This window comes from Bos indicus x Bos taurus, chromosome 5 (assembly GCF_003369695.1).
Source record: "Bos indicus x Bos taurus breed Angus x Brahman F1 hybrid chromosome 5, Bos_hybrid_MaternalHap_v2.0, whole genome shotgun sequence".
Classification (NCBI taxonomy): Eukaryota; Metazoa; Chordata; class Mammalia; order Artiodactyla; family Bovidae; genus Bos; species Bos indicus x Bos taurus.
The window spans coordinates 49171225-49196156 of NC_040080.1; the positions used below are offsets into that span (position 1 = coordinate 49171225).

At 43.4% G+C, this 24932-nt stretch overlaps 2 protein-coding genes across 3 annotated transcripts in view; both read left to right on the plus strand.

The window, feature by feature from the left end:
* BPIFC (BPI fold containing family C) overlaps positions 1 to 19754 on the plus strand; it is a 44094-nt gene extending 24340 nt beyond the window's left edge. For both annotated transcript variants that reach the window (XM_027541864.1, XM_027541865.1), the window contains exons 8-16: positions 367 to 458; positions 1494 to 1670; positions 2795 to 2848; positions 4477 to 4647; positions 5264 to 5331; positions 15717 to 15759; positions 17397 to 17460; positions 18204 to 18280; positions 19158 to 19754. In XM_027541864.1, the coding sequence (XP_027397665.1) occupies positions 367 to 458; positions 1494 to 1670; positions 2795 to 2848; positions 4477 to 4647; positions 5264 to 5331; positions 15717 to 15759; positions 17397 to 17460; positions 18204 to 18280; positions 19158 to 19277 (866 nt within the window). In that variant the 3' untranslated portion in view covers positions 19278 to 19754. The remainder of the gene's footprint in view (positions 1 to 366; positions 459 to 1493; positions 1671 to 2794; positions 2849 to 4476; positions 4648 to 5263; positions 5332 to 15716; positions 15760 to 17396; positions 17461 to 18203; positions 18281 to 19157) is intronic.
* Positions 19755 to 23208: 3454 nt separating this feature from the next.
* The window catches only part of RTCB (RNA 2',3'-cyclic phosphate and 5'-OH ligase), a 28690-nt gene continuing 26966 nt past the window's right edge, over positions 23209 to 24932 (plus strand). Inside the window, exon 1 of the mRNA XM_027541866.1 lies at positions 23209 to 23381. Within this exon, the coding sequence (XP_027397667.1) occupies positions 23289 to 23381 (93 nt within the window). The 5' untranslated portion in view covers positions 23209 to 23288. The remainder of the gene's footprint in view (positions 23382 to 24932) is intronic.

Below are 24932 nucleotides of genomic sequence, written 5' to 3' on the forward strand. Positions count from 1 at the left end.
GTGTACCAATGGACATGAATTTGAGCAAACTCCAGGAGATGGTGAAGGACAGGGAAGCCTGGGGTGCTGTAATCCATGGGTTCACAAAAAGTCAAGACACAGCTTAGTGACTAAACAACAACAGCCAAAATTTTATTGATGTTTCTCTCAGGGCAATGTGACAAATGAAAGTTTTTATTTTCTTCTTTTCATTTATCTACTTTTCCTGAGTTTTGAAAAGTGAGCAAGTGTTATGTAAGAAATGGGGTAATAGTTAATTTTGTTTTAAATAACAGAGGATTCAGAATTATATTGTTCTGGATAAACATTAATCGTGTTATACTATACCTGTATGAATGTAAATTTTCTTTTTTCTTTGTTTTTTAGTTTTAAGAAAGATTGACAACTATACTCTGCTGGATTATTCCCTAATCAGTTCCCCAGAAATTACTGAGAATTACTTTGACCTCAATTTGAAGGTAATTTTGTCATCATCAGAGTTCTGATTTTGGCCATTAACAGCCAATATTCGAGGAACAAACATTATGTGCAGAAGGAAATATAACTACGTTCTCTTCCAATAATTTAATTTTCTTTCAAGGAATTCTCTCATGTTTATGTCCCTTTAAAAGACTCTTGAACACTTTCTTGATTGGTAAATGATTGTTTGGATTACATGACATATGTCTGCCTTCTTCAAGAAAAGTGTGTTGTCTTTACGTCTGGGAGTAAGGTTTGAGGCTAAGAGGCAGCAAGTAAGATAGTCTGCATTTATTAGAACTCAACAGATCCATATATTATAAATATTGATACTTCTATTTATTCCTAACTCTCAGGTTAGTGAATTTAACTGAGGGCTGCTGATCTTGGTCAGGGCCATTAGCACATGATAATGGTGTGTGCTGATTCTAGAAAAGTGATTAACTGTGGTTACATTATTTTGCTCCAAAGTTAATATCATTGTTTTTTTAAATGCATACAGACTTATGTTTCAAGGACTCAGAGTCATTCAAATCAGTTAAACGTTACATGAGACACCATTTTGTAATAACAACCTATAGCTAATGAGGTCAGCATTTAAAATGTCACAAAAATGCTTTAAGCCACGTAGCGTCCTGGGTCCTTTTGTGTCTGTGATGCCCCAGATGCTCAGAAGTCATGGGTTTTGTAGATCAGAGGTTTGACATCTTTAATTTTCTACATGGCACTTTGGGAACTCTCCAGAGCTGTCCCCTCCAGATACAGGCACTTGCCTTCCTTTCTCTGAGAAGAGGACCAACAAGGACGCTCTCACCAGATTACACCCCAGGGTGGACAAGACACGCTCAGATCTGCTCAAGAAGTCATCAAAGCATTGAAATATAGCCCGTAGTCAAGCAGTCAGAGGACTCACGGTTTTCTCATCCCTACTGAGTTTCTGCAATTTTCCATATTCTGACTTGAGTGGGTCCACGTCCTTTTAACCCTACACAGCTGTCTTCCCCTAATACACTGGTCTTTCTATTTCCCCACAGGGCGTTTTCTACCCGTTGAAAAGTCTCCGATATCCCCCCTTCCCATCAGTTCCTTTTGTGCTCCCGGAACGCCGTGACTCTATGCTCTACATTGGAATCTCCGAGTATTTCTTTAAATCTGCATCCTATGCTTATTTTACAGCTGGGGCTTTCAGCTTCACTCTCACCACAAAAGAGGTGAGGAATGTTGATGGATGATATTTTAAGTATCCCATTACGGGGGTTGTTAGGTTCTTATTCCTGGGCCTTTGTAGACACTATCACTTCTAGCAGGACAATGAATAAAGGGATTGCAGAATGAATGTTGATATGAATTGGAGAGTTGCTGGGTTTCCAGTTCTGCCAATTTCAGCTTTTTATGTTCTTCTAGACTGATCTTAAATAATACTAAGAACCCCTTTCACTACTTATTACCTGTGATGAATACCTGTGAAATTTTGGCAATTTCAATGTACCTAACATCTCTATGCCAGATTTTCATCATTTGGAAAATAGGAATAATAATAAATCCATACACATGGGGTTGTTTCGGGCATTAAAGAGGTTTACATATATGTAAAGTATTCAGGCCAGTACCTAACACAGAATACATGCTCCATACATGTTTATTATTATTGTTTGTGTTATGCCAACATAAAGATTTCTCCTATTGGTAATTACAATTGACATCTACAATGATCAGTAAATAGCACAGATATTCACTGACCTCTTTGTCATGCCCCTCCCTTTTATAATGAGAACACTCTCTCCAGCCAGTCAGCTAACAACTTTCATTGAGTATCCCTTATGACTCTTTCCATTCTCTAGGTCCCAATTATACATGTAGTTATAAATCTTATGTTCAAAATGCTGGTGGCAACACCGGCTCCCAGACACCGCTGAGAATGAGATATTTCTAGTATCAGACCTGAAAACCATTCATCTGTGAAGATAAATTGCTTATGCATTGTTTATCTCAGTAATCTCTGAAAATGAGGACAATAAAACAAGACTTCTTGTTAACCACTGTAAAACATTTACATATGGGTCATACCTATATGATGTACACTGTGTTCCCAAGGTTAAAAGGTACTTCTCAAAGCAGTGTAGCTTCCTGTGTGACCTAAGGGCAAGTGACTTTACTTCTGTGGGCCTCTGAGTTCCTGTGTTTGGGCTATGAATCGATAGATCACCTTCAAACCCTAGGCATTTCTGGTGCAACAGCTTCACGATTCATAAAAATGATAAAGAATGCTGCATTTTGCCTGAAAATACAACCCAGGTGTAAACCTTCCAGTGACATGATGTTCTTGATTTTCCAGATTTCCAACCATTTGCTTCACAACTCTCAAGCCCATGGCAACATGCTCTCCCGGGTGAGTGCTCAGGGTTTGACTCCTTAATGGTGTATTTGCTTTCATTGCAGTTATTTCTGGAAGACTTTGTATTCCTTTTTGGTTCAAGCTTGCATCTATATTTCCCTTCTTAAGAGGGTTTTTTTTTTCTTTTTTATTTATTTATTTATTTATTTACTTTACAATATTGTATTGGTTTCACCATACATCAACATGCATCCGCCACGGGTGTATACATGTTCCCCATCCTGAACGCCCCTCCCACCTCCCTCCCCATACCATCCCTCTGGGTCATCCCAGTGCACCAGCCCCAAGCTTCCTGTATCCTGCATCGAACCTGGACTGGCGATTCGTTTCTTATATGATATTATACATGTTTTAATGCCATTCTCCCAAATCATCCCCCCTCCCTCCGCACAGAGTCCAAAAGACTGTTCTATACATCTGTGTCTTTTTTGCTGTCTTGCATACAGGGTTGTCGTTACCATCTTTCTAAATTCCATATATATGCGTTAGTATACTGTTTTGGTGTTTTTCTTTCTGGCTTACTTCACTCTGGTGGTCCAGTGGCTAAGACTCCATGCTCCCAATGTAGGGGGCCCGGGTAAAGTACTTATTTATTTATAGTGCCACATGCGGGATCTTCAGCTATGGCATGAAGGTCAGGCAGTCCCTGACCTAGGACTGAACCCAGGCCCCCTACATTGGGAGCATGGAGTCTTAGCCACTGGACCACCAGGGAAGTCCCAAGAGTTTTGTCTTTTCATCAAATATCTACAAATACTAACTGAACAATACAAGTTTCTAGTGAAGACATTGTACATTCACAGAATAAATCCTCTCTTCCTTCTATAAGTTCCACCGCTCTTGAAATAATTACTTTAAATGGGAAAGGAAGGAACAGGGCTTACATTTGTGACCTTAGTAGTAGTAGTGTTAGCCGCTCAGTTGTGTCCAACTCTTTGCGACCCCATGGGCTATAGCTTGCCAGGCTCCTCTGTCCATGGAATTCTCCAGGCAACAATACTGGAGTGGGCTGCCATTCCCTTCTCCAGGGGATCTTCCCGACCCAGGGATCGAATCTGGGTCTCTCGCATTCCAGGTAGATTCTCTACCATTGAAGCAACCAGGAACCCATTTGAAACCCTAGTCAAGCAACTACTAAGATCATGGTGGCGTGGCACCTGAGTACTGGGCACAGTGTACTGAAAGGGTCAGGTTTGCCCTGGAGGCCCCAGAGGTGCTCGTGTAGCTTCCTGGGTTTAGAGCAAGGATTGTAAGTCAGATAGACCTAGACTTGAACCCTAGTTCTACAACTTACCTGCCTGAAACCTTGAGAAAATTACTTAATCTCTCTAAGGCTCATTCTCTTTAGTTGTGAAATGGGAATCCTGATAGAACCTGCCTCACAAGGATTTTGTGGACATTGAATGAAATAATACTGAAAGTCCTAACATGTGCCTGACACACAGTATGTGTTCAGTAAATGCCAGCTGTTCTTAATCCTATGTTGTTATTGGTATTATTATTAAAGAGCTTTTTTCTGACTGTGATGATGTAAGATTAATCACCACAGGCCACCCCAGATTTGTGATATCTCCTCCTCATCTCATGACTCCCGATCTCTCTCTTTCCCTGAATGTGGGCAGATTGCAGAACTCTACATCTTGTCCAAGCCCTTCATGGTACAGGTCATGGCAACAGAGCCTCCTGTGATCAGTTTACTACCAGGTAACTTCACCCTGGACATCCCCGCCTCCATCATGATACTCACCCAGCCCGAGAACTCGACTGCAGAAACCATCGTTTCCATGGACTTTGTAAGTCTGTGGGGACAGGAGGGCAGCCTATGGATACCAATCCTGTCTGTGCAATAGACCACTGACCTGCAGGCTCTACCAAATGTTTGGAGGGATGGGATGAGCTCCATCAACTAGGGGAGGGGGCAAGGTTGAGACTGAGGTAGAGGAAGGTATGGAGGCCAGTTCTCATTCAATGGCTCGCAACCCTTCCCCACATGCTGTGTGCCCTTTCCTCTGCTTCATTTACATTAATAACCAATTTTTTTAATAAGTCCATCAAGGTGGAGTTCAAGTTTATTTGAGTAGATGAAGGCCAAATGCAATCTGAGAGAAAACGACTGAACAATGAACCTAAGTGAGATGCTACACACACACACACACATACACACACACACACAAACATACACACATACTTACACATACATGGAAAATAGAGATTAGAAGAAAATGAAAAATAATTTAAAGGAGATCTGCAAACAGAAAGTCTTTATAGTCTCCCTACCTGCAAGACAGTATTTTCAAGAGCTCTTTCTTTTCAATATTTTTTAAGATGAAAGTGCTATGGGTAGTGATATTTGTGACCAAAATAGACAAATTCACTCATCTTACTAATGAATGCCTTTGTTCTCTGCAGGTTGCTAGTACCAATGTTGCCCTGGCTATTTTGGGACAAAGACTGATCTGCTCTTTATCTCTGAACAGGTAAGCTCAGTTGATATGACTATTGGATGGTAGTAACAAGTGAATCAACAGGCCAAGAGACAAGTGAACATTCACAACACAGGTGAAGTTATCATCCAATAGACATGAATCATCAAGCATTTCTCCTGTAACAGTCCAGATAATTTCAAAGTATGGATCTAACTGAAAATTGCATTATGAATTTTTTTATCTTCCCAGTAAACAATATTCAGATAAACCTGGCAACAAAATTAGCATAAGTTTAATTCTACAATGTAAATTCTCATTCTAATGGTACAGCAATAAAAAATGAATTTCCTTTTCAACAAATTTAAAATAGATGCTATTGAAGAAAGAGAATGAAACTTTGAGGTCAAGGAATGAAGTTTCAAAACCCTGCTCCCTGGTTCCAGAACCATGATCAAGTCTTTTAACCTCTTTGAACCTCAGCTGTCTTATAAATCACCTCTGAGTTACCTTCAGTCTCTAACATTCAGAGCCCATTACTAGAGTTTAACTAGAATAGAGTTTAACTAGACCATGCCCCATGGCCTGGCTGGCTCTCAAACACAAGCCATGCAGTGTGAAAGAGCTGGAGCAGGTCATGTACACAGATCACTGAACACTAATTGCCACTGGGAAGGATCATCTTCAAAGCTCATTCTCTTCAGCCCGTATAAAGCCCATAGTGAAAGTCATGAATCAGACAAACTAGGAGTGAGGATATACAGAATAATCAGATGGCACAGATTAAATCCATGAAAGGAGGAAGAGGAAGCAATAAAATAGACAAATCAGAATCTGAAAAGACTGGGAAACCAACAGAGGAGAAAAGTCAATCACTGTAAGTCAACTTGATGGCTAGGAAGACTATTGTAGGAACATGGAAAATATGTTCAGTAAAATAATACAAAATGAAATAAGCAGAATATAGAACTGCATAAACACAACAATCAACCATGTAAAATAGCTTTCCATCTGGATTAGAAAGTGAATTACAAATGGAGCATTTTGTTAGGATATGAGATTATGAGTCAGCTGTTTTCTTAAAAATTTTTTTATAACTATGTTGCTTTTCCAATAAAAGGAATGATAAAAGCAAAAAGTAGTGTGGTTTCCCAGAGATAAAAGATTTCATGAAGGCTTTCTCCTCAACTTTACCCAGGTTTTCAAAGAAGGACTTATTTCTCCATTAAATTCAATAGGCATGGTGCCCAGAGCCTATGAAACTTCAGGGACTCATGAAAATGTTTTAATATATTTTAAAATATAATGAATTCAATCCAGACTAGACTGTACCATGACTTTATAACACCTCAGTCTTCGGAGATCAGTTTTAATGTTTTTTTTTTTTTTTTTTTTTTTATGGAGGAAGAATTCCCAAAGGCTTCAGGCCACCAGATGTCATGATGTAGCCTTGTTTAGAAGATCAAGGCTGATGAATTTCTTAACCTTGATGGGTGATCTTTGAGATGGCAGTTTTAATGGTTGAAAGGGTAGAAGCCAGAGAGCAGAAAGAGAGAGGGGAAAGGGATGGAAGGTGAGGAGCTGGCAGTATCTGAGCTAGGCCATGAGAAAGGACAATTTGGAAGTTGGTTTGCCTGAGTCACAGTACTGTGAGTACAGGTGAGACCTCCATCTGATGGCTGAGAGGAAAGGGGAGCTGGAAGTCTGGAGTGATGGGAGATCCCTGGGGCAAGGCTGCCAACTGAGGCAGCAAGCACTGGGAAGGTAGAAATAATATTTACCCTTAAGCCAGGGTCTGGTTTCCTGGCAGGATGAGAAGGAAGGATTTAACAAGAACAGGACTTCAGGCTGTGGCAAGCAGGTAACAAAGACCTTGAGTTTCAGAGAGACCAAGGTGCTTTCCTGCTGACCCTCAACTCCAACATTCCTACCAGTAAGAAACTGCAGGTACAGTGGGCATTATGTTTCTTTACAGAAAAGTGAAAGTGTTTGTCGCTCAGCCATGTCCAACTCTTTGCCACCCCATGGACTGTAGCCCACCAGGCAACTCTGTCTATGGAATTCTCCAGGCAAGAATACTGGAGTGTTCAGCCATTCCCTTCTCCAGGGGATCTTCCTGACCCAGGGATGGAACCTTGGTCTTCTTGCATGCAGATTCTTTATCATCTGAGCCACCAGGAATAATTAGGAAAACTGATGGTAACCTGTTAAATTCACATCATCCAAAGAAATGTTTGAATTCATTCTCCAGCTTCCTGAGATCCACAAATCGGCTTTGACCCTGCAAACACAAATCTGAAAGTAGGACTCCTGCCTTCCCAAAGTCTCCTCAGACTCCCCTGTGACCTCCTTTAGATTCAGGTCACTGGGCAGGCTTCCAGTACCCTGAGGCCTTGGTGGGCTCTGAACAGGACTACCTACATAATTTGTGAGGCTTGCTGCAAAATGAAAGCGCAGAGCCCCCTGTTCAAAAATCATGAAGAACTGCAAGATGGAGACAGCAGGGCATTAAACTGAGCACAGAGTCCTTCTGAGCACTGCACAGGTCACATGCACTGAGCCTGAGGGTGGCTACTGCCACAGTACAACAGCAAACCTCAGGCAGTGAGCAGACTGAGGGCAAGGCTGGTGGGCCTGGCATCACTTGGCTCCAAGGAACAGAGGCTGTGCTGACAGAATGCTTTAATCTTTGGCAACAAGAATGGTAACCCTATCTCCCACACGCCCACGCCTCTGCTCCTGGGCTCTGGGAGAGAGGCTTTTCAGGGGGAGCTGGTTTGCCGTTAGGTGACATCATAGAGGGGCTTCCCAGGTGGCACTAGTAGTAAAGAACCTGCCTGCCCCAATGCAGGAGATATGAGATGTGGGTTTGAGCCCTGGGTGGGAAAGATCCCCTGGAGGAGGGCATGGCAACCCACTCCAGTATTTTTGCCTGGAGAATCCCACGGACAGAGGAGTCTGGTGGGCTACAGTCCATAGGGTTGCAAAAATTCAGACACAACTGAAGCCACTTAGCATTCAGGCACACACACACAACGTCATAGAGACACAGCAGGAAGAGGTGTAAAGAAGACGGGGATCAGTGAAACATCCCTGAGAAGAACCAGGGAACCAGGGTCTCTGAATACATCCCCCCAGAACACCATAGCCTTCCTAACCATCCTCTGCCTGAGGGTGGCTCTCTGGAGCTGCTCAGGGCTGGCTCCCTAGATATAAGATATAGAAATCAGAGGCTAATCCAAGGTGGAGAGTTTAGAGAGGAGGTGAAATCACAGGTTCAGAATAGCTGGTTCAGGTCCCAGCCCAGATATCATTAGCTGTGGGATCTCAAGCAAGTTTCCTAATGTCTCTGGGCCTACATTTTGTCCTCTATTAAATTATATAGTAAAACCTACTTTAAGGACTTGTAAGAACACTGGAGTGGGTTGCCATTTCCTTCTCCAATGCATGGAAGTGAAAAGTGAAAGTGAAGTCACTCAGTCGCGTCCAGCTCTTCGAGACCCCATGGACTGCAGCCTACCAGGCTCCTCCGTCCATGGGATTTTCCAGGCAAGAGTACTGGAGTGGGGTGCCATTGCCTTCTCCAAAGTGTATGTTAAGTGTCTTAAAAAAAAAAAAAAAAAAGATGGCAATTTAAAACTTGGATGCTGGCTTCAGTCAGGGGAAGCCAATTATTTTTGAATTCAAGAGTATGTCAAGAGTTTCATTCAGAAAATACTTCATTCCTCTGCCTCCTGCCCAGTGATGGGTACTAGACAAATAGCCTTTTGCTCTATTATTTATAACTACTCTTCATTATTGAGCCTTTACTATCTGCTGGTCCTGTGCCAAGCACTACATGTATATTATTTAAACCTCACAGCCTGTATCTCCAGAACCCAGTACCATGTCGGCAGATTGAATGATTAATCCTAGAGGAAGCTTATTATCCCCATTTAATGGTTTATATGGGTCAATTAACTAAGTGTTGACCAACATAAATGGACTGCCAGATATTTCTCCAGCAAAGATGGTTTAATTTGGGACAAGCAGAGAACTGCATTTTGGGGTCTATAACCATGGGGAGACTTGTACAAGCCCCCACATGGCAAAGGAAGGAGAACCCTTTTACAGAGGGGACAAGGAAGTCAAGAGGGCTGTAATAAAAAGTCCGTGACTTTTCTTTAACTGAGTCCTTGCTAGAAAAGAAGAGGAGGCTTCCTTCTTCCTATTGGGCTCTGCTGTTGTCCCAGGGTGTAAGAGCTCCCCCTTCTGGTTTCCTGACTCTATTTAATCAAGCCTTCTGTTTACTAATAGTTTTTTACATGAGTCACAGAGCTATTGAATGGCAGAGCCAGAACTTGAATCTAAGTGAGTCTTCAAAGCCATGCTTGTTTGTTTCCTTGCTACATTATACTGCATTTGATGTGATGAATAGCTAAGACTTAGAAAATGACACTTAGACCTTCAACTTATAAAATAAATATCCTTGCCTGGAGGAGGAAACCAAAAGCATGGAGTCAGGTTAAACTGAAATAGGCAGCATGTCCTTTCTCAGTTTTAAATACTGATAGGAAAAAGAGAAGACACTGGCATTCTGTGTCCTAAAACGGTAAAAGCACACAGCCCTTTTCTCACTGCATTAAATGAAACTCGGCCAGGGAAAGCTAAAGAAAGCCAAAGCTGGGAGTATTAGTAACAAAGTTGACTTCTTTGGTATGTCCAATTAGAAGCACAGGCTCTGGAGTCTCGCGTGTCTCATTGTGAATTCGACCTCAGTCATTTGCTGACTTGTGACCTTGTACAAGTCCACTGATCCCTCTAAGAATCAGTTTCTTCCTCAGCATAACAGAGCCCCTGTTTAGAGTGTTGTATTGGAAGAGATGAGAATGTAGGAAAAGCACAGCTCCCAGCACATAATCAGTGCTCAAGAAACTTTGTTGCAGCTAGTAGTAGGGCTTTATTCTTTCCCATTCTGGGATCAAAGTTGGGCCAAATAAGACAGGAGAAATTGGTCCCAAGAGACATGACAAGTCAGGAGGGTCTTAAAAGCTGTGGAGTTGGCCTTCGGGTTACAGCTCTTTCTACAGTTGAGTCTTTTTTTTCAAACACAGTTCTACTTGGAGATAACTCCGATCCAGATTGGTCTTGTAGTAGGTGTTTTTGAGACTAATTCAGAGACTAAATTAAACAACACTTCCCCTTTTATGGCCTTCATACAGATTACTTAATTCTAACCCTTTTTCTTAATCACGTGTAAAACTCAAGGCAATCCAGTGCACATGACTGCTCAACCAATTAGAGTGTGGAACATTTTTTTGACATTCCCATAATCAAGAATTTGGATGCTCCCAAACTGCACCCCACCCCACTACCATACACACAGGTGCATGTGCGTGTGCACACGCGCGTGCGCGCGCACACACACACACACAGTTGCCCTACTACCTCTCCCACGCAGCACTGTCAGAGAATGCAAATACAGCTGCCTACAGCAGATAGTATCACACCCAACTCTACTTCTCACAGTTGGGCAGATAAACTTTTCCCAGCGTGAGCCATCTGGTGAGAAACAGAAAGGAAAACAGGTCTGGGAAGAATGGATTCAGTTTCTGTTGGAACGGTGCTCGGACAGGCCAGCAGAGCTCAGGCTTGGCAACCGGGCTGATTTCCATCTCCACCCTCCCATTGAGCTATGGTTGAGGCCAGCGGAAAGGAAGGCCACAGTGGGGGCCCCTATTGGAGAAGCAACCCCCAATGACTTCTTCCCTTTCTCCCAGACTCATTGGTGGGAGGGCGGATTTCTAAACTGCAGAAGGCAATGGAGTTAAAATACCGGGAAACTCTTCCTCAGCGAGAGAATCCTTTGCTTCTGGAGGAGGCTCAACATATGCCTCCCCTCAAAAGTGTTCATCATTGGATTAAATCCACAGCCTAGAGTTTTCAAGATCTTCAGCATCTGGTCCTACCTTTCAAACTAGCCAGTCTTCCCTCCCTAAAGTGAACATACTGCTCCAGCTGCCTCACCCTTGAGGTGACCTCAGTCCAACAGACCAGCGGCCCCCAACCTTTTTAGCACCACAGACTGATTTTGTGTAAGACAATTTTTCCATGGACCAGGTAGGGGTGGGGGGATGGGGAGAGATGGTTCAGGCAGTATTGCCAGCAATGGGGAGCAATGGGGAACAAACGGCATTGATCGCCCACCCACGGCTCACCTCCTGCTGCACGGCCCAGTTCCTAACAAGTACCAGTCCGTGGCCCAGGGGTTGGGGACCCTGCAATATACACTTTCCCATCCATCTTTTATCTGCTCATTTATCCATACGTCCACTCGGTAAGAATTTATAGAGCACCAAGTATATGTTCTGCCCTGTTCTTGATACAGAGAGCTGAGAGAAAAACAATAGTTTCTACCTTCTGGGTCCTCAGCTTAGTGAGGGTAATACTCAGATTAACAAGCAATTACAGTACTGGGTGCTAAGGGACAGGTGCTTGTACGTGGTAGTATACAGAGTGCTTCTCTCAAAGGACAATTTATTTTCCCCCCATATTACACACACACACACACAATCCACTCTGGTCCTATCACCTTTTCACACCTTCCCAGAATTCCTGCAACAAGTAGTGTGTAAACCCATAAAACAGCACCTGAATACAAGCTGCTTTGTAATATCCTACAATTGTTTCCTGCACATACAGCTTCTCCCGATCCCTCAAAAATACAGATACCAATAAAATTCTTCACATTGCCTAGCACATTACTGAGCATAGAAGAAGCACCTGGGAATCTCACCCTGCCAATCTTTTCTCCATAGTGCAACTAGAGTGATCTTTACAGAGCACTGACATTCCCTGCCCCTCCTTAGAAACATTCCATAGATTCCTTTCCAGATAAACATAAAATTTCTAACATGGCCTGAATAGCCTAGCCTGGTCAGACAGACAGCCACTGTCTGTCTGTCTAGCATCATACTGCAGCTCTCTCCCTAGCTTTCTGTTCTCTCTACACAGACCTTTGCAACCTCTGCGCAGACCCCTTCCCCCTTCCTTCCCCATTTTGCCTTTTTAATCCTGCTCACCCCACTCCAGTACTCTTGCCTGGAGAGTCCCATGGATGGAGGAGCCTGGTGGGTTGTAATCCATGGGGTCGCTAAGAGTCGGATACGACTGAGCGACTTCACTTTCACTTTTCACTTTCATTCATTGGAGAAGGAAATGGCAACCCACTCCAGTGTTCTTGCCTGGAGAATCCCAGGGATGGGGGAGCCTGGTGGGCTTCCGTCTATGGGGTCGCATGGAGTCTGACACAACTGAAGCAACTTAGCAGCAGCAGCAGCAGCATCCTTCTTATGTCAACTCTAAGACACAGCTCTTCCTTGGAAACCTTACCGAATCCACCAAGTTAGATCAGGTTCTTTTGTCATTTACCTCAATGAACGTATTTCTTTCCTTCAGAGTTTTTATCTAACCTTTAATTAAGCCTTCATCAGTGCGATTGTTTGGCTAAAGTCTGCCTTCCCACTGGGCTGTAAACTACAAGTGACTGTGTTTGGTTTTTACTCACATTTCTATCTCTGGTACCAGTTCCAGGCCTGACATATACTAGGTTTTCAATAGATACCTGCTAGAAGAGTCAACGAGTGAATGAGGGAAGACTATGTGTGATATATGTCATGCTCTGTACTCAGTCCTAGGAATACAAAGGGAATTAAGGCTGGATCTCAACCCACAGGGAGCTTATAGTGAGAGGGCAAAGAGAGAAGCAATTATTATAGGGACTGCATACAAGGACTCATTATCAATGTCTGACATGGCCATAGGGTTGCAGGAAAGGCATTGTGAGTGTCTGTGCGTTGGTCCACTTGGCCTTCATTATGTCACACTTGCTACATTAACTCAGAATATGAAGAAACTTTGTCTTTTGCTGTGTTTTAAAATTTGCACTTTAGCTCTGGTTTTCGATCAGAGCAGTAAACCTTCTCCAAAACATTCCTTTCTTTTTCTCTTCTCTTCCTTCTTTCTTTCTGCCATGTGGCATGCAGGATCTTAGTTCCCTGACCAGGGTTCAAACCCATACCCCCTACAGTGAAAGAGTGGAGTCTTAACCACCAGACAGCCATGGAAGCCCCCAAACCCTTAAAAATAGGCTTTACTTGGACTATCAAGTCTAGTGGTTAAGACTCCATGTTTCCGATACAGGGGATGCAAGTTCAATCCCTGATGGAGGGACTAAGATCCTGAATGCCATGTGGCATAGCCAAAATTAAGTAAAATAGGTTATACTTTTATATGCCTGCAACATAGAACTATTTGAGCTCCCTTTCTCTCCAGCTACTCTGTGTTTCTCTAATAAAAATTAGCTGCTAGTAGCAGGACTTCCCTGGTGCCTCAGACTGTAAAAAAATCCATCAGCAATGCCAGAGACCTGGGCTCGATTCCTGGGTTGGGAAGATCCCCTGGAGGAGGGCATGGCAACTCACTCCGGTATTCTTGGCTGGAGAATCCTCATGGACAGAGGAGCCTGGTGGGTTACAGTCCATGGGGTCAAAAAGAGTCAGACATGACTGAGCAACTAAACACAGCCCAGCACAGCAGGGCTTGAAGTAACAGATTAGGGGCCAAGAGGAGAATGCAAAGTCAAAGGAGTGAAGTTGGTTGCCACCTAGTGGTCTGAGTTGAGCTTTTGTGTTTTTCAGAGCCAGGACAGGAAGAGTTTAGCTAGTGAGACTTGTCCATTAAATGGCAACCTACTCCAGTACTCTTGCCTGGAAAATCCCATAGACTGAGAAGCCTGGTAGGCTACAGTCCATGGGGTCGCAAAGAGTCGGACATAACTGAGCAACTTCACTTCACTTCACTTCACTTCACTTCAAACTAACAGGGTAAATTGAGAGCTAGGAAACAGAAGTAATCCCAGGTGGCTCAGTGGTGAAGAATCTGCCTGCCAACTCAGGAGACACAGTAGACACACAGGTTCCATCCCTGGGTCGGGTAGATCCCCTGGAGCAGGAAATGGCAACTGGCTCCAGTATTTTTGCCGGGATAATCCCATGGACAGAAGAGCCTGGTGGGCTACAGTCCACAGGGTCTCAAAAGAGTCGGACACAACTTAGCAACTGAGCACACGTGCACAAGGAAAGGAGAGTTGGTTTGTAGGAACCTCAGATGGTACCCAGTCATGGTTTGGGGATGTAATGAAAGATCAGAAAGGAGATTCACAAGTGTGTTCCTCTTTCGTGTAGGGCGAATTTCTAGACTGCTCTAGATTGTTCCTCATAAGAAGCAGGTTGACCGGGGGAGGCATCCCCCTCACATTTCCCCAGCAGTATCTTCAAGTGATGTTCAACTGCTCAGCTTCCTTCCTTCAAGGATGCCCTAAAAATTCTGGTCTTCACTTTCTAGTAAGATCAGTCTGAGTCACAGGGCCTCTGATATCATCATCTCTTTTCTTTTTTCTTTTTTTTTTTAATTTATTTTTTGGGGATCTTAATCCCTCAACCAGGGACTGAACCTGTGCCCCCTGAGATGGAAACACTCTATCTGGAAAGTTCCCTCTGGTACCATTTCTGATCCTTGTTAGAATTAACAGTCTTTCTAGTTTTTGCTCTTAGCTGTCACCTTAAAGAAACCTCAAAGCCTAATTCATACTAACATGATATTGGCTGATAATAAGCAAACTTCTCTTCCATGCACATTTGTTTCTTAAATGTTAGAGCAGAAATATTCTTGGGAGAGGCACAGCTGAGTAAAGTGGCCACACCTTATTGAAGAGGGGCATAGATAGGGAGACACTTAGACGTTTGTGAACTCCTTGATCATCAGTTTTCTTGTCTGCCAAAGGGGCAGTGATAGGAGCATCACTCACAGAGTCATTGGGAAGATTACATTCTAAATGCTTATATAGCTTTTAGGAGAGTCCGTGTCGCCACCACTGTCGTCATCACTGTCATTGTCATGTTTATTAATAAGGGACCAGTCTAACTCGGGGAAGTTGCAAGGTTGAGTTTAGGGCAAGAAGACATAAAAACTGCTTCTTAAGAATGTTCTGGGAAGTTCCCTGGTGGTCCAATGGTTAGGACTGGTTACTGTCACTGCCAGGGCCTGGGTTTGATTCCTGGTAGGAGGACTAAGATTTCAAACACCACATATCTCAGCCCAAACAAAAATGTTCTGTGTTTCAAGTTGGCAACAGTAAGTCCCTTATAGCAAATGCAGTTGGGCAACCTGTCTTGTTTCCGTTTTTCCTGCCCCGCTTCTTCAGCAGCAAATACAGGGGGAAAGATGCACTAGAACTCGATGTTCTCACAAGTTTGTGTGGCTTTTAAATAATGACTTATTGAACTGAAAAAATTGTATCTTTTTCCTTTTGTTTCTTTCTACTGATGTGGTTGTTTTTAAGCCTTCCCTCCTTGAACTGGTTCCTACTGTTTTTTGTTGTTCCTTTGTTTCATTTTCAGATTCCGCCTTTCTTTGCCAGAGTCCAATCGCAGCAATATTGAGGTAAGAATCAGTGCTCTCCAAGTTCCCACCTAGGGAAAAATGAGAAATCTATATAGTAGCTGGATAATTGTTTTCTTTGCCTCTGAGTGTAGGCTTTGATTTTAAAATTCTTTATGTAGCTACACATCCACCAAGCCCATTAACCATTAAGCAAGAGAGGAATTCCCTTGTATATATTCAAAAAGACTTTAAAAAGAATTCAAAAGATTGTTAAGACTATGTAATGCTGGGGGAGGGAACAGACATTCTCAGGAACATGTCATTTTTTGGATAAAATAATCCTCTAGAGTTTACGATTCAGACTACCAAAGGATGATGCTCTAAATTGTTAGGCATGGTTCAGTTTGTTCTTCAAAGGTTTTCTACCCATCTCCTAAAATTAAGTTAAGGCTGGTTGCGTAGATGCCTCTTTGGAGGGGTCTAGCTTGGTGACCTCCTAATTGGAAGAGGTCATCCCAACATACAACATGGAAACCCTATGCCCCAAGCCTCAGGAAGATCAGCCAAATCAACAATTTGTGTCTCTACCCTATCTCTACAAGTCACTTATGTTATAGAGAAATGGTTCTCAGTTAGGGTCAATTTTCCCCTTCAGGAGCATTTAGCGATGTTTGTAGACATCTCTGAAAAAAAATGACAATGGTGTAGATAAGGAATTTTATATCATATTAACTTGTTTAATCCTGGTAAAACCCCAAGGGATTAGTATTATTATCTTCACTTTATGGTTGAGGAAACTGAGGCACAGAGAGGTTAAGGAACTTCCCCAACATCACACAGTAAGGTGGTCAAAACAAGAGATACACCTAGGAAGTCTGCTTCAGAGCCATCCTTGCTAAGCTGCAAAAAGGTTCTTTTCTTATTATTGCTAAGCATATAGGATGCTTAAAAAACATTCATTGAACGAACTGAAGTTCATCATAGTCTATTTGTTTTTAATACCTGAGTCTTCCCAAGAACCAGCAGTTTGCTAAAGTGAAAGTCGTTCAGTCATGTCCAGCTCTTTGTGACTCCATGGACTATACAGTATATGGAATTCTCCAGGCCAGAATACTGGAGTGGGTAGTCTTTCCCTTCTCCAGCGGATCTTCCTAACCCAGGAATAGAACCAAGGTCTCCTGCATTGCAGGTGGATTCTTTACCAACTGAACTATGAGGGAAGCATTTTGCTAAGATTATACAACTACTTAGTTTATTAAAGATAAATTGCATGTTCTGGTGGTGCCATTGACTATAGAGCATAACATAGGGAAACTCCTGTGACTGGAGTTCCCAATAAATTAATGAAAGACCACTAACTGGAATATCTATTGGCCATTCTAGATTGTCTTACTTGATATCTAAGCTGCCACGTTTGCTGCCACTGTGTGGTCCCTCTGCATTTGCTGTCACCATGATCCAGTGTAGAGAGGGCAGAAATGCCCATCCTCAATGAGGAAAAAAGATTAGGAAACCTGTGAAAATGGTTATCCACAAAATAGCTTTCCGTGTCTGGAAACCTAGAATATGTCTGTGGGGAGATGCTGATTATTGCTGCCCATTCTGATAAGGTCTGGGAGAGTGCATGTCCAAACCAGGCATCATACTTTCAAAATACCCTCATTTAACAACTGATCCAGTTTCCCCTTTCATTTTAGGTCTTGAGGTTTGAGAACATTCTGTCCTCCATTCTCCACTTTGGAGTCCTCCCACTAGCCAATGGTAAGGGAATCTGGGGAAACAATGTAACTCGGACACTGGTTACATGTTGGGGATTGGCCGGGATTTTCCATCCTGAAGCTTGTACTTGCTAATATGTTATTATGAATCCAGGCCAGGGCCAGAATTGACAGAGTTGATACCATCAACTATATGGCTTCTAAATTAGATATTCCAGCTTCAAGCCTTGTAGCAACCCTACTTGCAAGCAAGAACTGCTAACTCTGGTTGAGCTAAGGAAATTAAAACCATTCTCCTTAGGCAGTCAAGAATCTCCTTTGGGTCAGCCAGAAATGAGATGAAGCTCTCTTGAGGGTGTCTCTGTGGTTCTTATGCAAAGATCACCACTGGAATAGACAGTGGAATGACAATCCCAGACCTACACTGCAATTGTTCACAAATGGTAGCATCTTGAGTGCGGCTTGGTTAAAATATGTTTTGTATTGGAGATCAAAATATTCTCAGGACCCACTGATTAAGGTATTTTCAAAATATAAATTGGATGAATTGCTATCTTTTTTTTCTGCCATCCAGATACACATAGTTGCAAGAACATTTTTATTAAGCACAGACTAACCATTCTTTCAGGAAAATGCTATGGATATATCAGAGAGAATTGAAGGCACAGAACCAGGAAGAGTGGAAGGATAAATTATCAAAAAGTTTTTTGTTAGTCTCTTACTAAAAAGTTTACCAAATCTTCCATTCTGGTGCCCAATTATTTCACACCTTATTCTGTATTTTAGCAAAATTACAGCAAGGATTTCCTCTACCCAACCCACACAAAATCTCACTCGTCAATTCAGATATTGAAGTTCTTGAGGTAAGAATTATCAGTATTAATTGCGCCATTTCTTTTCATCGTAGAATGCACCTCTTCTTATTTTTCTTACTTTTTGTTTTATTTTGTTCTGCTTTGTTTTTTCCCAGCCCAAGGAATTTTATAAACAAGATATTTAGCTCTTAAAGCTCATAATTAATAATGAAAAGCCCTTAAACTTGAGTTTAAAAATCACACCAGAAAAAAAAAAAAAAAAAAAAACAACACACATCAGACCAAATCTGATTTCCCTGTGAAGCCAAGGTTATTCACACCACAGTACAAGAAGATGCACCTGTGCACTTTATTTTATTTGTTCCACAAGATATGCTGTAAGGCTGGGATTGTGAATCCCATTTTATAGATGAGAACAGGAAGACTCAGAGAGGTGAAAAGGTTTATGTAGCTGGAAAGGGCATATTCGAGACCAGATTGGCTCTTCTGATTCCCTTAGTAAGTAAACTTTGGCCTGAACCAAAGACACTCCTCTGGGTTCAGGGATCTGCTGTAAGTGGTTTCCTGGTTAATTATTATTCACAAACTTCAGAATACCTTATTTCTTCCCTTCTGGGGCTTTTTGGTTTAGGGAGGTAGATGTTAGAATCCGACAGAATTCTCCAATCCTATATACTACTCTGCACCCCCTGTTCCCTCCCCATGTCACCTTCTATAATTGCTTAAGTCGCACAAGGTGACAAGAATCCAAAATAGCCTGTTCCCCTGTCTGAGACATTGACAAGGAGGTGGGGGTAGAGGAGGGTATGATATAGTAGGACCCGGTAAAGAAGCCCCGTCCCCCTCACCCTTCAGGCAGACTTAGACATCCTATGGCAGCACACCCCCAAGTTTGACATCGTCTTCGTTGTTGCATCCTTTTCAGGGTTTCCTTTTGATCTCCACCGACCTGAAGTATAAAACATCAAAGCAGCAGCCAGGTTTCCATGGTTGGGAAGATCTGCACCTGATAAGTGGACAGTGGAGCGGGAAGCCAACCCCATGATTGCCTGTTTAGAGTCCACTCCAGGAAGCAAATGGCCCTTAATCCCACAGCTCCTATAAACCCAGGGCTGGAAGACAGTACACACTGGAATTGTAAAGCCCTTGTGGAACGCCGGAAGTTTTCTTTCTCAAGGCCTCAGAAATATAGAGGGAGGCAAACTGGGTGAAAGGGTTAAACCAGGCTGTGTGTGTCCCCACGGGCGTGGAGGGGTAGCTGTTGGAATGTGCGTTCGTGTTTGCGTGCCTGTTGTGTGCTCCTGTGTCAGTGAGATTCTGTGGCCAAGAACAAGGTATGTATTACTTCTAAGGTCTGTGAGAAGGTCTCAAATACAGACTTGCATCAGTTGTTATCAGCGGAGATCCCTTCAGCCTCTTCAGCTTTCTAGGGTTCCCTCCTCCCTGCATACTGGATTTTATGTTTTATATTTACTGCTACTGTCTCCTGTATTTAATTAAAATTGTTTTCTATCAAAGTAAATTTTGCCTTTTCATTTGCAAAGTTTCTTGTCCCTGATTTTTTTTTTTTTTTGTAATAAAATAAGACAGGTAAGAAGAGAATATGGTGTCCTTAAGGGTTTTTTGTTTGTTTGTTTGTTTGTTTGTTTGTTTTTCTCTCCTACGCTGCACGGCCTTCTGGCTTGTGGGACCTTAGTTCCCTAATGAGGGATGGAATCTGGGACCTCTTGGAAATGCAGAGTTCTAACCACTGGACCATCAGGAAATTCCCTAGTGTTTTTAATACTACCACAAACTGAGCTTGTACAGATTTCAAAACTTGATTTAAAAAGGGAATATGTTCTCTCTTTGGAGAAGGCAATGGCACCCCACTCCAGTACTCTTGCCTGGAAAATCCATGGACAGAGGAGCCTGGTAGGCTGCAGTCCATGGGGTCGCTAAGAGTTGGGCACGACTGAGCGACTTCACTTTCACTTTTCACTTTCATACATTGGAGAAGGAAATGGCAACCCACTCCAGTGTTCTTGCCTGGAGAATCCCAGGGGTGGGGAAGTCTGGTGGGCTGCCGTCTATGGGGTCGCACAAAGTCGGACATGACTGAAGCGACTTAGCAGCAGCAACAGCATGTTCTCTCTTAGATGTGTCTGGAGAGAAACAGTGATTGCAGGAAACTACAAATTGTATCACTTTAAGTTTTAGGCTGCTTTCTCTCTCAAATTAAATGAAATGGCAATGCAGAGTACTAGATAAATCATAGATAGATTAATGTTGTTGGAGCAACAAATCATTGGGGTAAAATTGGGGCAGAAGAGGAGGAAAGGGGAACTAAATAGAATCCACACTTTGCTTTTGTGATGCTGACAATCCAGTGGGGGAACAGAAGACAGCTGTTTACTGGAGGGCTTACCCAGTATTTAATCTTCACGATCACTTGTGAAGAATTATGATCCCATTTTATAGAAAAGGAAACAAAAATTATTAAAAAGAGATTTATCATACAAAGCTAGTAAACAGCAACAGTAAAAATTCAATCCAAGCCTTTCTGATTCCAACGTCACTGTTCTTTACATGAGGTAGGATTAGAAATAGAAAACACTTAAGGCTCATTTATTATTGTGAAGAAGAGGCAGTGTGTATAAAAGCAGGTTCATAGAGTACTTAGTCATCAGAGAAGACTAGGCTGGGAAGCCCTAGACATCCATAACAACTGCCATTTACTCATCTTTGTATTGCTCATCTGACCTCAATAGATGTCCTTGTCAGTGTTGTTGGGATAAATGATAAACTGTCATGTTTCGTTCTTCGGAATGCTCTTTTCTGACTTAAGTATTTAATGTGTTCACAAATTCGTTTTGAAACATTACAAAATTTCCATTGTGGTATCTGTTTAAATGTTTCTCTTTCTCAGCTACAGACATCTCTTTCTCCCTCACTCAGTTCAGTTCAGTTCAGTCGCTCAGTCATGTCCGACTCTTTGTGACCCCATGAATCACAGCACGCCAGGCCTCCCTGTCCATCACCAACTCCCGGAGTCCACCCAAACCCATGTCCACCAAGTCGGTGATGCCATCCAACCATCTCATCCTCTGTTGTGCCCTTCTCCTCCTGCCCTCAATCTTTCCCAGCATCAGGGTCTTTTCAAATGAGTCAGCTCTTTGCATCAGGTGGCCAAAGTATTGGAGTTTCAGCTTCAACATCAGTCCATCCAATGAACCCCCAGAACTGATCTCCTTTAGAATGGACTGGTTGGATCTTGCAGTCCAAGGGACTCTCAAGAGTCTTCTCCAACACCACAGTTCAAAAGCATCAATTCTTCGGCGCTCAACTTTCTTTGTAGTCCAACTCTCACATCCATACATGACTACTGGAAAAACCATAGCTTTGACTAGATGGATCTTTGCTGGAAAAGTAATGTCTCTGCTTTTGTGGGGTGTAAACTCCAAGTTGTTCATGGGGTTCTCAAGACAAGAATACTGAAGCGGTTTGCCATTCCCTTCTCCAGTGGACCACATTCTGTCAGATCTCTCCACTATGACCTGCCCATCTTGGGTTGCCCCACGGGCATGGTTTAGTTTCATTGAGTTAGACAAGGCTGTGGTCCTAGTGTGATTAGACCGACTAGTTTTCTGTGAGTATGGTTTCAGAGTGTCTGCCCTCTGATGCCCTCTTGGAACACCTACCATCTTACTTGGGTTTCTCTTACCTTGGGCGTGGGGTATCTCTTCACAGCTGCTCCAGCAAAGCACAGCCACTGCTCCTTACCTTGGTCGAGGGGTATCTCCACTTTGGCCACCTCATGCGAAGAGTTGACTCATTGGAAAAGACTCTGATGCTGGGAGGGATTGGGGGCAGGAGGAGAAGGGGACGACAGAGGATGAGATGGCTGGATGGCATCACTGACTCAATGGACCTGAGTCTGAGTGAACTCCGGGAGTTTGTGATGGACAGGGAGGCCTGGTGTGCTGCGATTCATGGGGTTGCAAAGGGTCGGACACGACTGAGCGACTGAACTGAACTGAACTGAAACTCCAAGCTCAAAAGAATTGTTGCTTTTGAACTGTGGTGTTGGGGAAGACTCTTGAGAGTCCCTTGAGCTGCAAGGAGATCCAATCAGTTCATCCTAAAGGAAATCAGTCCTGACCCAGAGGGATGGGATGGGGAGGGAGGTGGGAGGGCGGTTCAGGATGGGGAACAGGTGTACACCCGTGGCCAATTCATGTCGATGTACGGCAAAACCAATACAACATTGTAAAGTAATTGGCCTCCAATTAAAATAAATAAATTTGTATTACAAAAAAAAGGAAATCAGTCCTGAATATTCATTGGAAGGACTGATGCTGAAGCTGAAACTCCAATACTTTGGTCACCTAATGGGAAGAACTGACTCATTTGAGAAGACCCTTATGCTGGGAATGATTGAAGGCAGGAGGAGAAGGGGACGACAGAGAATGAGATGGTTGGATGACATCACCGACTGGATGGACGTGAGTTTGAATAAGCTCCGGGAGTTGGTGATGGACAGGGAATCCTGGCGTGCTGCAGTCTATGGGGTCGCAAAGAGTTGGACATGATTGAGCGACTGAACTGAACTGAAACTCCAAGCAGGTGATTCCTTGGAACAACTGGACCTGATCCAGATTCAGTGTGTTTTTCAATGCTGAATGTGAATATGAGGTTTGCTCAGTTATGTCCAACTCTTTGCCACCCTATGGACTGTAGCCTACCAGGCTCCTCTGTCCAATGCTGAAAAGCACTTCCAAAACGAAAGATAACTAGATCATACTAAAAAGTACTGGATTTAGCTTAGCTTTAGCGTGGAAGAGACTGACTAGTTAACATCCACAAAGATAAATGCTAGAGGATGGTCTATCTTAACTAGTAAAGGAAAAAGAGAGCGCGCGCGATTGATACAAGTTTTGAACCTCGGCGCTTGCCGTCGCCCACCCTGCTGCGGAACCGGCCGCGCCTGCGCGCTGAGTGCCGGAAGGCGGTGTTTAAGTCAGCGGGACAACGCGGCCAGTGGATTCTCAAAGGGAAGCCGTGAGTTTTCGCCACCATGAGTCGCAGTTATAATGATGAGCTGCAGTTCTTGGAAAAGATCAGTAAGAACTGCTGGAGAATCAAGAAGGGCTTCGTGCCCAACATGCAGGTGAGGCGGGGGAGCAGGGCTCCGTGGCTGGGGGGTCCGTGGCGCCTCCCTGCCCACCGGGCTGGGCCTCCTCCAACCCCTCCAGACCCCTAGCGCGCGGGGGCCGCCCTCGTCCCGCCGCCAGCGGATTTCCTCTGGCGTCTACCCCAAGTTCCCCTCCGTCCCATGAGTGCTTCCTCCGTGCCGACCCAACGTCTCCGGTGGAGACGTCCCAGCACGGTGAGGGGGAAGAAAGCGGAATGCGTCCAGCGCACCCACATAAATAAGAAACTGGCCTTTGCGAAGCGTTTTCACACAGAAGTCTCATAAATGGACCGTTGCTGAGCCTTGGAGACAGCAGCGGTCTTCCACTAGGTGCTCAGCAAGTCCGGAGTGGAGTTGCTTGGGCCAAACTCCGCTCCTCTGAGTCATGCTGGTCATTCATGTAACGTTTACGGACCTGTATTCACTGTACAGAGTTTTTAGCTCACTGTACTGTTCTTTGTGGGTGTTTTTTTTTTTTTTTTTAATTGACAGGCAAAGTTTTAATAGAACAGTCTTTCTTCTCGAAACAGACGAGAAAGGTCACAGGGCGGGGTGTTTTCTTTTTCACAGGCACTTGTCAGTAGGGCCTGGAGGGTCAGTCGATTGCACAACTTCTTTTACTCACCTAGTAGAAGCTCAGCTAAGACATGGTGTCCAGTTCATGTCTTCGTCTGACAGGATGATGTATTCCCGACGAAGACTTGGGACCCTGATACTAGAGTTTGAAAACCTGGTCTCTGTTATTTTGGGGCTTCCTTGCCATTTATGCTTACTATCTTTCATTAAAGTGAAGAAAGAAGGCATTTGTGAGGTTTTGGCGCATATGTTCTTAAATGGCTTTTGAAATCCCTTTAGATACCCTGCAAGTGTACTGAAGGTTTGTGATTCTGCGCCTTGGTAAAAGTTCCTGAGAGCCACTCCACTGTTTTACTCAGTATTATTATTGAGTGTCCCCTATGAACAAAGCACTTAGCTAGACGCCGAGGGGAGGAAAAACCCATAGCGGTAAACCTCCTTTTTGCTCTGTTTTTTCCCCGTGGTAGCGACTTCACTTTCACTTTTCACTTTCATGCATTGGAGAAGGAAATGGCAACCCACTCCAGTATTCTTGCCTGGAGAATCCCAGGGACAGAGGAGCTTAGTGGGCTGCCGTCTATGGGGTCGCACAGAGTCGGACACGACTGAAGCGACTTAGCAGTAGCAGCAGGAGCAGTTTCTTTTTATGGAATCCGGTTCTCTGAATGGAGTAGAAAATAAAAAATCATATGATCATCCTAAGAGGATTGTGACACACATTGTCATGTTTTGACAGCAGTCCTAGCTTAACTTTTAATTCACACTCTCCTGCTAATTCTGCATGGGAGCAAGTCTGATTTTGGTCAGCACTTTCCATTAACTATTGAAACAACACTTTGCTACCACCTCTCCCTTGGGAATGGAAAGTTGAAACATTGATATATTGCTCTTAAAAAGTTACTGACCTTTATGCTAGGCTTGTGTTGAATTCCCATTCTCTTAAGAGTAGAG